Genomic DNA, 15,682 nt, shown 5'->3' with positions numbered 1-15,682 from the left:
ATATAGAAATATGATTGACTAAACGTTCTTTCAGCAACAGACCATTACAACTACAACAATATAGCTATAACTCTACATTAAATTATCTGTGACAACTTACAGCCAAAATTCCAAGTCAGAGTCCTAGTTCAGTCACTCTTCAGTGCATATGTTACAAAAGGATTCCATGATGATTGTTCTATTTACTTAAGATCTACTGCATGTGTTGGGCTCTGTATTAAAGTGATCTAAACTGTCGATGCGTTAATTCAACAGTTAATGCTCATTGCATGCTTAGTTCTGTGCCGAGGGCCATAAATACACTAATTGACGTTTTCATGAACAGTTCTGACCCCACATTCTGAGAGGTAGAACACAACTTACCAACTTCATGTGTTCCTTAAAAGATTTAAATTACTTTTCCCTCAAAAGATTGGCGACCAATGTATTCATTATAAAAATCACCAAAATATATGCTCTTTCTTTTAGCGTTCAAAGCTGGTACACATGATAAACATGTGAAACATTATTATAATCTACACAATACTTCATTAACTATATCAGAGCATAAATAAGTTTTAATAATATCAGAACTGCATATAGGACTGAACGTTCATTTATTTAAAAACCTTTTTGTAAAGTTTAAGAAACTTTTCTAGTTTAATCACAGAATGGGTGAATCAAAGTGCACGACGTTTCTGTGACTCAAAATCCAACGCAGCCTGCAGAAAAATGGTATATAAAAACAAAAGTAAAGGGACTTCTCCAGTGGGTAAGACTCTGCACTTCCACTGCAGGGGGCGTGGGTTCGATCCCTGGTCAGGGAACTAAGATCCCACATGCCGTGCAGAGCGGCCCAAAAAAAAAAACACAAAAAAACCCAAAGTCAGGGCAAATTGTACTAAGTTCTGAGCTGCTTTAATTATTTTTGGCCATTAGGGTGGTATCTAATAAATAACTTCACTTGGCAGATACATTAGACACAAAGATATTTTTTCTTAAAATAAGTAATTTAAACAGTTTCCTAGCTCATCTGTTTTCTTTTTTCATTCTTAATTTTATACTCTCTTTTATTGGAGAAGCATGTGTAAGGTGGGCCAGCGGTGAGCGAATCTGATTGGTCTGTGAGCTCAGAAAGGCGCTGGCTGAGAGATAACACAAGCACAAGGAGAACCAGATTATTTATGTTCCGGCAACCCCAGCAGACAGAATAAGAGTAAGGACGGGGGAGGGAGGGTCACCAGTTCCTGAAACGCTCCAGCGCTTCCCCTTGAGGTTGACGTCTTCAAGTTCAAATGCGCATGGTGTCCGCTTCTGCCCACACCATCGTACCCACATCATAACTCAATCCCCCGGGTTTCCTCTGCGGGAAACCAGAATCCTGTGAGGTCCCCGGCCCGGTGGAGGAGAGGGAGACTCAGCCCGTGGCCACCAGGCCTCCGCTGCACCCTCCGCCCTTCTGGGAGGCTGTGAATGTGCCACACGGAAAGCAGATCACGTGCTGAGTCGCCCCAGGTGAGCTGAGAAAGCTGTGCCCAGCAGAGGCCGCAGGAAGGGCACTGCAGACAGCAGAACGCGCGGCCGCGACGTCGGGAGGGTGGGTGTTGGGCAGCGGGGGGAGCCTGGGAGAGGCAGAGAGCCACAGGGAAGTGGGAGGGGGCCTTGACTCCAGTCAGGACCTGCAGAAGGATGGACTTTGAGCTCGAAGGCTGAGCAGGGCACGAAAAGTCACAGGGAAGCAGGAGGCATGGAGGGCACGTGGACACCTCGTTCAAAGGACATCGAGGTGGCTGGTCTACTCAGAGCCAAGACGAGGTCTCAGCAAGTGGACAAAACCAGGCCATGCCGTGTGGTGCCAGGTCTTGGGGGCCCCCCGGCTGGAGAAAAGATGTTCAGTTTGTGAAACAGGCGCAGGGAACGGTTGTGGGGAAGGACAGGAGGAGAGCATCCTTTGCAAACCCGTCTTGGCTGGAAAGGGAGGGGCCCGAACAGGGCTACCCCAGCCTTGGCCTTAACGTCAATGTGGGCAGAGGACAAATGTAAGGAATATTTTAAAGAAAAACCTACAAGGTTTGTGAACTGAGTCAGTGGGGGAAATAGAGCAGAGAAGGAGCCAGCGTGACCACAGGGCTTCAGCCCTGGTGGATGGGGGTAGGAGGACCGCCAGCTGGAGACAGGCATAGACATTAACAGTAACTAGTACCGGGGACAATGCACCTGTAACTAGTACCAGAGATAATGCACCTGTAACTCGTACCAGAGATAATGCACCTGTAACTAGTACCGGAGATAATGCACCTGTAACTAATACCAGGGAAAATGCACCTGTAACTAATACCAGAGATAATGCACCTGTAACTAGTACCAGAGATAATGCACCTGTACCTAGTACCAGAGATAATGCACCTGTAACTAGTACCAGAGATAATGCACCTGTAACTAGTACCAGAGACAATGCATCTGTAACTAGTACCAAAGGTAATGCACCTGTACCTAGTACCAGAGATAATGCACCTGTAACTAATACCGGGGACAATGCACCTGTAACTAGTACCAGAGATAATCCACCTGTAACTAGTACCAAGGACAATGCACCTGTAAATAGTACCAAGGACAATGCACCTATAACTAGTACCAGGGATAATGCACCTGTAACTAATACCGGGGACAATGCACCCGTAACTAATACCAGAGATAATGCACCCGTAACTAGTACCAGAGATAATGCACCTGTAACTAGCACCAGAGACAATGCACCTGTAACTAGTACCAGAGATAATGCATCTGTAACGAGTATCAGGGACAATGCACCTGTAACTAGTACCGGAGATAATGCACCTGTAACTAGTACCAGAGACAATGCACCTGTAACTAGTACCGGGGACACTGCACCTGTAACTAGTACCAGGGACAATGCACCTGTAACTAGTACCAAGGAGAATTCACCTATAACTAGTACCAAGGACAATGCACCTGTAACTAGTGCCGGGGACAATGCACCTGTAACTAGTACCACAGATAACGCACCTGTAACTAGTACCAGAGATAATGCACCTGTAACTAGTACCAGACACAATGCACCCGTAACTAGTACCAGAGATAATGCACCTGTAACTAGTACCAAGGAGAATGCACCTATAACTTGTACTAAGGACAATGCACCTGTAACTAGTACCGGAGATAATGCACCTGTCACTGGTACCAAGGAGAATGCACCTGTAACTAGTACCAGGTACAGTGTACCTGTAACTAGTGCCAGGGACGATGCACTTGTTACTCCAGTGACAGCCCAGTCAGGGGTGCAGGTATCACCAGTGAAACTAAGCCCATTAAATGCATTAAATTCCCGAGAAGCCCAATTTAGACTTTTCGGTGGCAACAGTGTCTTCTGAACAGTAAGGGTCCTTTCGAACCACAAGCACCGAGCTGGCGATGGAGGAGGTGTGCACGAGGCTTTGGCGCATTTACCTGACGGGCTTTCAGGGGATTCCTCTGACCTTCCGGACGTTTCCTGATCCCCTCATTCTCACGACCTCCCACACTCCCATAGCAGGGGGTGTGCACAAGCACCGTCCTCTCTGCCAGGGCTCCAGGCGAGGCCCCCTCCTCCTGGGACCACCAGCTCGCAGGCTCTGTCAGCGCTTCTGAAGGTGGAGCCCACGTCCGGGGAGGCTGGCGATGCTCCCCCCTGAGCTTGGCCTTCCCGTCGGGAGGGCTCCCGAGGGGGCGTTTGCAGTGGCCAGGAGGTCAGCCGAGGAGGGACCTGTGGGGACAGCACCGCCCAGACCCCACCCGCCTGGCTGCATCCTGTGACGTCAGCAGCTTCCTAGCATCAGGTCTCCAAAAGTATCCGGATCCACAGAGGAGCAGAGGCAGCTTCCCCAGACAGCAGAGGGTCCAGCCTGCCCTGAGACCACGCGTCCTGTCTTTCAGGATGGACACCACGCGGCCAGAGCCACCCACTATGGCTCCCTGCCCCAGAAGGCGCAGCACGGGCGGCCCCAAGATGAAAACCCCGTAGTGCACTTCTTCAAGAACATCGTGAGTGGCAGCCACGGTGGGAGGGGGCTGATTAGAGGGGCGAGGGGCGTCCGGCCCTGCCCCAGTCCACGAGGGCCCGGGTATGTCCCCAGGTGACACTACGCTCTGATCCACAAGGGGTCTGAGTATATCTCCATGTGACACAACTGTAATCCATGATGGGGGCTCTGAGTGTATCCCCAGGTGACGCCTCCCACTTCCTCAGGGTGAGGTTGGCCTCGGGAGCCCAGGGCCAGCACCTGGTCCCAAGGTCTGAGCTGCATCTGCAGCTTAACTTTGTGTTAAAACTTTGAGTTCTACCAAAGAACTCACTCCTTTTGAGACTAAGCTAGTAGGAGATGCTTAGTTCAAAAATACAAGCTTTGCAAAACTCTGGAGACGGTAAGAAGATCAGGGGTGCAGGGGCAGGAGGGATGAATAGACTAGGAGTGCCCGGGATTTGGGGGCAGCGAGTCTCCTCTCAATGATCCCGTGACAGCGGAGACACCTCATACATTTGTCAAAATCCACAGAACGTACAGCACAGAGTCCACAGACCCTGGTTAATGTATTGACATTGGCTCAGTTGTAACAAGTGGACCACACGAGAGCCAGGGGTGCTGTGCACAGGGCAGAGGGGTCATGAGAACTGTCTGCAATTGCTGTGCAAGTTTTCTAGAAACCTAAAACTTCTCTAAAAAATAACATCTTAAAAACAAAGCCACAGGCTCTAATTATAAACTCTGTGCAGCAGACATCCAAGATGGTATTTTCATGTTGATCAGGGAGCTTGAGGAGTCGCACACCTGAGGGCGTCCTTTTTGAGGCTCGAATACCAGGGGCCCTTGACTGCCCACCCCAGAGAGGATGGTGGTGGCGCTCACCGTCTCCATCACCTGCAGAGGGGGTGTGTCATGGGAGCACGCGCCAGGAGGAATCGCCTCTGTGGCTGCAGAGCCTTCGGTGCTTCCCATCCTCTCAAACACCCTCTGTGTGCTCTGGCATCGGATACTTTCACATTCTCAAATCGTTTATTTCTCTCTCAACTAAAACAGAATGGGGACGCCGGGCAGACTGAGTGGGTGGCTTCTTATACCAATAGATACCAGACCCTCCCAGCAAGCAGGAGCTAGCAGGGAACTAGCAACAAGCCAGGTGACAACACGAGGTGACATGGTGACAACAGGAGGCTCTCACGAGCAGGGTCAGGGCTGCTGTGAAGCAGGGACCCCACCCCCGCTCACCATTCTCCCGTGTCTTTGCAGGTGACACCTCGCACACCTCCTCCATCACAAGGAAAGGTAAGACCCCCCAATGTGTTGAGTCATCACTTTACAGCCCTTCCCTGAAATCCCTAAACGGATCAAAAGGAGGGCTGGACTCAGAGCTCCCTGACTGCACCCCAAAATGTCTTGTCACGTGGCGCCCATGCAGGACAGGCTGAGCCGCGCGTGACACCCCTTCCCGCCTGCTGCCGTGCAGACAGCGCTCACCATCCCAGCTCCCTTCCCTCTCAACCCCAATCTGAAATCCTCCCTGGGCAGCTCCCCGGGGCCACGGCCACCCTCAGGATAGGGCGCGTGTGCCAAAACCTGTTTGCCATCTCAGCACTGTGTTGTCCTGACTGTGTTTCCTGTTTCGTGCAGAGAACGTTTTTCCCACACTGATCACCATGTCCCTCTTTTTCTTTTCCTCACACAGGGGCGAGGACTGTCCCTCAGCAGATTTAGCTGGGTAGGTGACAAATGCACGTCTACCCGTTGCCTCTCCTTCCTCACGGCCACTCAGCTGTTCTGTTCTGTTCTGCTTCAGTTGCTCTCTGGGCCCACCTTCCTTCCCATCCCACCCAGCTTGTCCCCCGCTGCTTCCGCCGCAGCCGGTCCTTCCTTCCAGCTGGGTTCACACTCCTGTTTTCATGACCCAGGGCCCAGGCACCAAAGGGCTCCTAGGAGACTCCCCTGGGCTCCTCCCCAGGGAAGGAGTGACTCCACGTATGAGAAAATTCCTGATTTCCTTCCAAAAGGGCAGATGAGGAAAAATGGGTCCCTGCAGCCTGCATGTGGGCCTGTCCAAATAGCCCGCACTCCCTCCCCTGCCAGATGTTGACATTTTGGGGAGAAAAAAATGATTCTGCTCACGAGACAAAAAGATGCTAAATTCAGTCATTCAGTTTATAACCTAAGTGATCCAAAAGATTTTGGCTTGGGTTTTGATTTAGTCATAACTAAAGCTTGGATATCAAGCCATCCAGGAAAACCTTTTTAGGAGTTTCTGAGAAGATTTTAAAGAAGATTAAAATCTTCGTTTAACCCATGAAGATTTTAAATGGCTGATTTGTTCACTTTCTGGTAAAATTTTGTGTCTGAACCAACTTTAAATGCCTATCTATATTTTAACTAAATCTATCGACCATACTTACTAGCAAATATTAGATAGAGTTCTTACTTTATAAAATCTCCAGAATAAAAAGAGAAACACTAATCTATAGGCCAGGAACTGTGTCTGTCTGGGAGACACAGTATCCTTAGAAACACATCCTCCAGTGTCCTTGGAGACACAATATATCGCTAGTGCAGAGCCTACAAATCCTTGATACCCAATTAACAAGCATCATAGAAATCAATGAATGACTTTAGAAAGAAAGAAAAGGAAGGAAGGAAGGAAGGGAGGAGGGAGGGGGGAGCCACCCTCAGAGAAAAGGCAGGGGAGGCTTCCATAAACTGCCCCAACGCATCATTACATTGAAGTATGAACTGAGATATTTGCTGGAACGTTTTATACAAATACGCGTGAGCGTTTTCCTGACCTCATGAATTTGCCGAAAGGTGATGATAACGTAGGGAATCGACACGGGCCAGCCCTCAGGGACAATTAATGACTGACTTTCTGTGCCAGCAGGAGACAAAGATGATGCTGAAGAATGGGACCCACTTTTGACCCAGAAATCTGATTTTAGTAACCGCTTGAGCTGCCTCTAACCTTCTAGGCGTGAACCAGGGCGAAGCCATCGGCGAACGTGGAGTGATGGGAGGGGGAAAGACCATGTTTCTTCCAGTCGTTTAAAGGCCACTTCAGCCCGGCAGCTAACAGCACGGCCTTTGCATGCCTCTCACGTCTCCGTGTTTGGTCCCACTAATGTCTGTTAATTTTCTCTTTTTTTCCAAAGTAAAATCCTGCTCCGTATTCCGTGAGCTGGTTTGTCGGTTTCCTAGAGCCACACGACTGTCTTCCCGTTTGGAGTTCCTGAAAGTCCCACCAGTTTTCTAAACTATGTTGTATGTTTTTTGGTAAATTCTAGGTTGTCCAAAGATGTAAGTGACCAAGAGTTCGAAAGGAGAAAATTTAAGCAGATTATTAATCTGAAAACCAATCCTTGAATTTAATTCTCAGAAGCTCTTTATTTTTGGAGAAAACAGCAGAGTAAGAGACCGATTTAGCACTTGCACGGGAAGCCGTGGATCTCGACAACTTCTGTGTCTGTCCTTTGGCTCAGTCCTCTTTAACCACCCCCCCCGACCCTGGACCATGATGCAGCGAGCGTGTCCATGGAAACCTCTGGGATTCAGGGCAGTTCTGGGCTCCTCTCGTATGTGGTCTTGGATCTTCACTGCCCCTGTCCCTTGCACACTTGATAACCCTTGAAACCAAACCTTCACGTGAAAGTAGCTGAGTGGCCAATGTCTGTTCCCAAACCTGGGCTGAAGAGAAGTAGCTTGGGGGTGCAGGGCAGGGGTTGTGCCTGGACAGATGGCCCTGGTCCAGCTTCAGTTCCAACACGAGAGGGGTGGACTGGAGGAATCTGGAAGCTTCTGGAGCCTAAACCAGAGGGATCGATCCTATGGTTTCCCAAGCTCCTTCCAGCCCTAAGGCACCCTCGTGAAATTGGAAAGCGCTGCAGCCTGAGGCAAAGGGTTCTGGGGTCTCGATCAGGAGACGGTTTTATTTTGTGTATAGAATTCTCAGGAGAGGCCAGACAGAGAGCTTCCTACTTCTTGTTGGCAAAACCTGAAGTGAGACCTCAGAGCCTGTCCGTTGCATAAGATCCGTGACGCAGACAGGATGTGTGGTTCACCCCTGGAGGAGTGTCGCACCCCAGGCTGGACGCCCGTTACCCCCAAAGGCTAACATTCCTTATGTCTGAGCATCAGAGTTCCCCCCATTCCTTTCTTGTGTTCACAGTGGAAGTTTCCCTTTGAAACTAAAGTGCATTAGAATGCAGACTGGTCCTAGAGACACACATATCCTTACATTTCAGTAATCACTTGTCATTGCTATGTGTCACGAAGGCAATTTTTCTCCATCTTCCTTGAAGTGAGAGGGGCTCCCGGGGCAGCTGGAGACCAGGCTGGGAGCTGCCAGGGGAACCCCCCTCCCCATAACAACAGCAAGCTCGAAAGTTCAGAGCCGCAGGCTCCATTCTCAGAGCAGAGCATCCATTATCCCCATTTTATAGAAGAGGAAGCCAAAGCTCAGAGAGGTTCCAACACTTGCCCAAGGTCACACAGCCAGGGCGGGGGGTTGCTGAGACCCGTCCAGGTGGCTGGCTCTGGGGCTGTGCCCAGGTGCACGGCCTGGGGGACAGGGCTTCCCAGCCGGGACCCGCCCCCTCCCCTCTACGGTGACCGGCTCCCAGCCCAGAGCCCCTGGAAGGACCCTGGTCCCGGTTCACCGTCCACACTCAGGGCACCCAGGCCGCGGCCAGGGGAGCTGGTCCTGGTCGTCCTGGAGAGGCTCCTCCAGGCTGGAGAATTGGGAATTTTGTCTGTGCACGTTAGAAAGGTAGGAGCCCCCAAATTTCACCAAGTCTGAAGGCTGCTGATGCCTCCAGGGAAGCAGATGGGAAGGGTCTGTGCTGCCCAGGCCGCATGGACAGACTGAGAGCGGCCGTCCTCTTTTGCAGGGAGCCGAGGGCCAGAAGCCAGGATTCGGTTACGGGGGCAGAGCTTCCGACTACAAATCGGGTCACAAGGGCCTCAAGGGGCATGACGCCCAGGGCACGCTTTCCAGAATCTTCAAGCTGGTAAGGCACCTTCTTAAGGCGGGCGGCGCGGGGGCGGGTTCGGGGACAGGGCTGGGACTGCCGGCCTCTGGCTCGTCCCTGCGCCGCTTCTCTGCGGTCAGCGCCCCACGTGCCATCCCTGCCCCGCCAAGCGCTCCTCCAGGGCCCGCCTGAACAGGGGCGGCGCCGGGCGCCAGGCCGGGGCCCCTCGGGGAGCTTGCGGACGACGGGGTCGCCGTGGTTACAGCCGGGGCCCGGGAGGCACGGGGGCCTGGAAGGTCAGACAGCAGCACCTCCGTCCCTGAGGGAACCGGCGGCAGCCATGGGGACACGAGGGGAAGACGGCTGGATGGACGAGAGGCCCCGGGGACCGCGGGCACCCGTCCCGTCGGTTAACCCGGGCGTCAGAGCCACGTCCGTCAGTGCGTGACCTGGGCCCCCGGGCTCCCTGAGGCTCGGCTTGTCCTCCGGACGACGGGGTGACGGACGCGTGGCCGGAGCCGCTGTGACGGTGGAGCGGGCACAACGCCCTCTGCCCGGCCCCCCCCACCCCCCGCTGGCGACAAGACGGCCTCGCTCGGAGCACCCGACATCTCCGGAGGGGCTCCGACGGGGGACGGGCGCCATCACCCCGGGCCTGAGCCGCACGGAAGCGGGAAAGGAAGGTTCTGGACTCGGACGGGGGGCCGGCAGTGGCCCTTCCCCCCAGGCCTCTCAGAGCCTCCCTCCCGGGGGAGGTCGGGGGCGCCCACGTCCAGGGCTGCCTTCTGACCGAGGCCAAGCTCACCTGTGAGGAAGCCGGACGGCCCGGAGAGGGGAGGGCCGGGAGCCGGGCTGGGCCTGGAGCAGACGGGCTGAGGGCGGCAGGCTCCGCCCCGGCTTCCTGCGCCGCTGGCCGCCCGACGCCGAGGCGACTTCCAGGTGGCAGGAGAGACGTGTGCGGCCTCCGTTCGCTCGCCCTCGGCCGGTCGCAGGAGCGCCCCGGGCCCGCTGACGGCTCCTCGTAGGAAGGTCACAGACCCTGGGGCACGAGGCGCAGCCTCGGAAACATGCCGCCACCGCCTGAGGCTTGGGGCCCCGAGAGCCTTGGGAAGGGGCTTCGCGGCGGTGGCGGAGGCCTCGGGACTAACACAGTGACGGGCTTTGCTCCGGGCGTGGCGCCGGGGGCCCCTGCCCGGCGGCAGCGCCGCGGCCCCGCGGGTTCTGCGCCGGGCTTTGCTGAGCGCATGCTCGGTGCATCGTCACGTGCCAGCGAAGCCTTACGCGCAGGCCGCCGCGTCTTAAAGGAGCCGTGTCGTCCTGTCGGGCGGGCGACAGAAAACACAGGGTGCATGGTGGCGGGGAGGCGGGATGGGCTGAGCGCGAACGTGCCCCTCTGTGCCCTCCAGGCCATCGGGATTCCAGAAGGGGCGCCCAGACACGGCCCGGCGGAGCGGGTGGCGGGCGCAGGGGCGCAAAGGGGGGCAGGGGCTGGCCTGGCACGGGGACGGGGCTCCTGGCTGACCGCTGACGGAGCATGGGGAGGCCTGGCCATGTCCCGGAGGAGGGAGGCGGCTGCGGCAGCGGGACCGAGTGACCGGTGGGAGGGGTAAGGGGCTCCCCCCACAGAGGGTCCCGGGACCCTCCTGAGCGCTCTGACCCTGGCCCTGAATGGGGAGGTCCCCGGGATCTAGTGACACGGTGTGACTTATGTTCTAACGTTGAAAGACCATCTGGCAAAAACTAACAAAAACGGGACCGGATTTTGCACTTCCTGGACTGGAGAGCAAGGAAGACCCTGTGGATTTCCGCGGCTGCCCATCTGGGGCTTTGACGGCTGAGCCCAGGTTCTAACCACGTGTCAGCTTTTCAGGCTTAAACCTGGAAGGGGGTTGGGAGTTGGGATGACCCCGTGGAGCCACGGCAAGCCTACCGTGCCACTGGGGCCGTGTTCATGCAGATCTGAGGCTCCAGGAGGGCACTTGCCATCCCTGGCACAGAACCGTGTTCACAGGGCAGCTGGGCAGGGACAAACTTCACCATATTCGGGTCCCATGTTTTCTCGTCAGAGTAACAGCCCAGCCGTCACTTCCGCTGACTCTTCATCCAAACAGGCCATCACTTCCCTGCCGACATCCAACTACGACCAAAGCCCTGACTGCTAAGAGGGTCCAGTCAACTCCTCTTCCAGCTGGAAGAAACGTCATACGGAAGACGAACGCCAGTGAGGAAAAGACAGAGTCCATCTGTTACGACGGGAGCGGCGTTGTAAGGACACGACACCCACGATGCCCTCAGCACCGTCAGATGCTCCCTGCGGATAAAGGAAAGCCGGGATCCAGCCGCAGGAGGGGAGCCAGCTGCTCGGTCCCCGGACTTTGGACCATCCTGCGTCCTCGAGCATCATGGTGTCAGCATCGCAGGCAGACGCAGCCCAATTCTCACCCCGTGTGGCAGCTTCCTCCCCCCGTGTCCTCAGTCCGGCAGCCACCTGGGGGAGGCGGGAGTTTCCACGGACTCCTGTCCCAGGTGTTCGTGGGCTCGGATGAGAATGGGAGCGTCTCCTGGGGAACACCTGCTGGGATCACAGCAGGTCACAACGTGATTTAATATGAGAAGGTCCCGTGGTACGTGGCGTGGTCGTGTCACCAGGAGATCTGACAGCCCCGTGTGCCCCGTCTCAAGGGCTCAGTCACCACCAGCAAAGCACAGCAGCCCCTCAACCTGAATCACCTCTGACCTCTGACCTGAAGAAGCGGGCTTCCTACTTGGTTCATTAAAACGTCGAGATTCTACAATTTATGGTGGAAAGATTTGGTCAGGAACCCAAAGACTCATTGATTGGTCACCTAATCTTTAATTCAATATCGAGTCCCATGTGTGGTGTATTTGGTGGTCGGGATATACACACGGCACGGATGGACCCCATGACCCAGATTCTGGAAGATGCTGGACACTCGTGGGTGATGTGAAGCAGGACTCAGCTTTGAGGACCCTTAGTCTCCTCAAGAAAAACCTTAAATACATGAAGTGAGTGGTGAGTAAACCGTGGCTAAGTTGGTTAATGTCAGATAAAATGCTGGGACTTCGCTGGTGGTGCAGTGGTTAAGAATCCGCCTGCCAATGCAGGGGACACGGATTCAATTCCCGGTCCAGGAAGATCCCACATGCTGCAGAGCAACTAAGCCCATGCGCCACAACTACTGAGCCTGTGCTCTAGAGCCCGCGAGCCACAACTACTGAGCCCACATGCCACAACTACTGAAGCCCGCGCACCTAGAGCCTGTGCTCCGCAACAAGAGAAGACATTGCAATGAGAAGCCCGCGCACCGCAACTAAGAGTAGCCCCTGCTCTGCGCAACTAGAGAAAGCCTGCGGAGAAATGAAGACCCAACACAGCCAAAAAACAGAAACACAAAAGCAAACAAACAAGCAAAAAAACCAGAGGCAGGACCCCCTCTTCAAAATGTCAATTCTGAGGCAAATCAGATAAGAAAATAAATTCTACCTAAACGTCCAAGCAACAGAGACCATCACGATATACGTGTCTCGATTCTGAAATGTAGCAGCGAGACGGCGAGGATACAGACCCCGGAAGAGCTCTGGGTCTAAACCCGGAACTGCAGGGTTTCCACCAGTGGCCCAAGCCTGGCCGGGAGGTTGCCTGCAATGCGCAGACCATTTCTGGGTCTCCCAAGACTTCTGAACAAGAACGTCCCAGGGCTGAACCCAGACGTCTGCAGTTAGGACGATTTCCCTCCTCATCTGGGGTTCTAACCCCTTTGGCTGGCTGACTTTGGGGAAATTATGCAACCTCTCTGAGCTTCAGCTCTTTCGACCAGGCAAGGGGGATGCTAACAACACCTCCCTCCATGTTGGCTTGCTCGTTCACAAGAGGAAACAGACGTCACGGATTTAGCTCGCGGGAGATGCTCAATAAATTGTAGGCACGATGATAGAAAATAAACCCCCCAAATGTGCCATTTATCATTTCACAAGGAGCCCCGAGGACATTCAGTGGCGTCTCCCGTGAACTGTCTGGCCCAGGGCGTGGGGCGCTGACGCCGTCTCAGCACAGGTGTACTTTGTCAGATGGGGCCGTGACTCTGCTCCTGCGCAGGAATAAATCACACTTTCGAGGGAGCCCTAACAGGTTGATCTGCGGGAAATTCAGGGCACGGTGGGCCAGGGCAGACTGGATCAGGGCTTCTCCGGCAGCGGCTCTGAGGACCGAGCACGCAAAGCTGAGCCGGGCTCACACGGGACCGGACCCGAGTCCCCGCTGAGGAGGGTGGCCCTGAGGCTGAGGTGACAAAGCCCCTTCCCTGGGAGGGAGCGTCTCTGGGTGATTCCTGGTACCTTCAGAGGTTAGAATTCCACAAACCTTCTCGCTTGTGAAAATAAAATTCCTCTGGTGAGTTGTTCAGCAACATAGGGATGTTTCTGGAAAAAGCAAAACCCCAAGAAATCAGAACTACCATCTCTCTGGCTGACTGCGTTAATTATAAGGATCTGGGGCCCTCGTGCTTCCGTCACCTTATTTCTGGTAACGTGAGGGACGGAGGCATGGCCGAGGTCAGGTCAATAGGTGCCCGTCTGTCATCTGGTCAACAGGGTATTTCATGTCTGTCTTGCTCTCTGGGGGCTCACAGTCGCAAGGGAATCTTTGAGAGGTCAATTTTTCATCCATAACCTAAGAGAAAAGGGAAATCCAAAGAGACTAAAATTTGAATGAAAATTCAAAGGCAAAAAAAAAAGCGCCCTTTTCCGAGTTAATCTAAGTGACATCTGGGGTGACAAGTGCCACCTTCTCAGAGCCGATGCCCAGCCATGCTCCCTGGAAGAAGTTGTCCCCGCCCAGCCGTCTCCACCTCCACGACTGCCAACTCTTTTTTTTTTTTTTTATTGCAAATTGTATTTGTCCAGAAAACATGTCAATTCACATGTTTTAAGACCCTGAGGTCGGAGTTAGTGGCCGGCCCCTCTGGGAGGCTGGTTTTCTTGGTGACGCAGAAGAGGGCTCATGGGAGGGGACTGTCCCCGGGGAGACCAGCTGAGCAGTGGCCCCTCCCTGGCGGCCCAAGCAAGGGTGTGCCCGTGACATCAGCACCTCAGCTCCCACAGAGGAGCCTGTCCCTGTCATCGTTCACGGGCCGCTTCCCCCGGTCCCCGGGAATCTTGGCCGAGGAAACGAGCTCCTTCAAAACCTGGTAATATATCAGTTGCGCTTTTCACGCCCGGAAAATGCGACGAGACCCCCAATTCTCTGCGTCCTATTTGCCCTGAGGCACTTGGAGGTCCGACGGGCTAAAGGATGCTGGAGACACGGGGTCAAAGACTTGCTCCGTGAGGCATCATTTCCAGCAACAGACCCAGAAGAGGCCCCGTGGCTGGCGACCCAGTGACCGCAAGGACGCAGGGCGGCCGGGCGGCCCCGGCCCTCCTAACCCTCTGTTTCCTTTTCTCAGGGAGGACGAGACGGCCGTTCGGGGTCCCCAATGGCGAGACGCTGAAGCCCTGCCCCGTGTCCCGGAATCCCGTCCGTCCCCAGCTTCTTAACACAACTGCCTGGAAGTTAACCGCGAGCCGTAGATCCCTAACGTAGCCGCTGCCCCCTAACCCTGGCGACAGCGCACAGCAGGCCCCGCGCGCGGCCTGCCGGCTTCTGGCCGGCCGCCCCTCTGTCCCCTCGCCCTTGGAGATCAGTGACGTCCCCCGAGAGCCGGGGCCGGCGACCCTCCCCCGTCGCCGGCCCCCGTCCCGCGATGGCCCGGGGCGCGGCCCTGGGGACCACCGCGCGGGGCGCGCAGACCGTGCGGCTCCGAGCTTCCTTTGGTTTCTTTCCGCCGCTCACCCCGCGAAGCCTTTCCCCTTCTAACCAATCGGCTGGGCGCGGAGCGGCTTGGCGGCGGGCGCTTTGGTACGTGACAGGCGGGCGGGCAGCGGGGACTGTCCCGCGTGGTGGCCGCGGCTCACACACCCGGATGAGCCGGATCGGCGCGGGCGGAGAGGGCGCGCGGGGGCAGAGTCGGGCCGGGCTCTTCTGGGAAACCGGGCGGCGACGGCACAGGCTCGGCGGGCAGCAGAGCGGCCTCGCCACGACCTGTTTCCACCCGAGCCCGGCGGCCGGCCGGGAGGTGGCGCAGCTCGGAGCGGTGGCAGGAGTTTCCGGGGAGCCTCGCGGTGGCAGGCTGGTCACCGTGAGCGCGAAGGTGACAGGTGGCGTAGTTCAGCACGGCGGTGCACACGGCAAACACTAAACTCTCCCCCACCCCCGCGGAAACGTAACCGTCCCGCCCGCTTCCTCCAGGAAACCCACTGACGACGAGTACGCTGGCCTTTCCCGAATCGCCGGCCGAGCACGTGGGGATGGGCAGAGGTCCTCCAATCCCGCTGTTTCCTAACGCGAGCTGACATCTCCTGCGCTCCCCCCGCTCCCCGTAACCTACTGATTCTTGCCTTTTGAGTTCAGCATCTCTCCCACAAGCCCTCCAAGGAGCCCCGCACACTGGCGTCAGCCCCCCTAGGACGGAGATGAGGATCTAGTCAACATAATGCCCAAACGCGACTCTAATCCCCTTCTAATTTTGAATGTTTCGTGTGGGTTTAATATAATGTCTATTAATATATAGCCTCAATGATGAGAGGATAAGAAAAAAAAAAAGGAAGAAAATTTCTGAAACAAAACCTCCAAATTGCTATACA

The 15,682-nt window shown here is 55.1% G+C and overlaps 1 protein-coding gene and 1 long non-coding RNA gene across 7 annotated transcripts in view; one reads left to right on the top strand and one right to left on the bottom strand.

Annotated features, from left to right (window-relative positions):
* LOC141276232 (uncharacterized) overlaps positions 1–14,451 on the bottom strand; it is a 42,502-nt gene extending 28,051 nt beyond the window's left edge. Inside the window, exons 1-3 of the long non-coding RNA XR_012325483.1 lie at positions 13,514–14,451; positions 13,362–13,420; positions 9,786–13,089 (exon numbers count right to left, since the gene is read on the bottom strand). This is a non-coding gene — a long non-coding RNA (uncharacterized lncRNA). The remainder of the gene's footprint in view (positions 1–9,785; positions 13,090–13,361; positions 13,421–13,513) is intronic.
* Positions 1–14,584, top strand: part of MBP (myelin basic protein) — a 112,770-nt gene extending 98,186 nt beyond the window's left edge. For 5 of the 6 annotated variants that reach the window (XM_033837855.2, XM_073790834.1, XM_033837853.2 and 2 more), the window contains 5 exons: positions 3,913–4,020; positions 5,265–5,300; positions 5,701–5,733; positions 8,900–9,019; positions 14,446–14,584. In XM_033837855.2, coding sequence (XP_033693746.2) covers positions 3,913–4,020; positions 5,265–5,300; positions 5,701–5,733; positions 8,900–9,019; positions 14,446–14,490 — 342 coding nt within the window. In that variant the 3' untranslated portion in view covers positions 14,491–14,584. The remainder of the gene's footprint in view (positions 1–3,912; positions 4,021–5,264; positions 5,301–5,700; positions 5,734–8,899; positions 9,020–14,445) is intronic. The other variant, XM_033837852.2, reaches the window with a different exon arrangement.
* Positions 14,585–15,682: the final 1,098 nt, after the last annotated feature.

Source organism: Tursiops truncatus, chromosome 13, assembly GCF_011762595.2.
Source record: "Tursiops truncatus isolate mTurTru1 chromosome 13, mTurTru1.mat.Y, whole genome shotgun sequence".
Classification (NCBI taxonomy): Eukaryota; Metazoa; Chordata; class Mammalia; order Artiodactyla; family Delphinidae; genus Tursiops; species Tursiops truncatus.
Note: the sequence above shows the minus strand (reverse complement) of the source record. Positions and strands in the feature narration are given on the sequence as shown.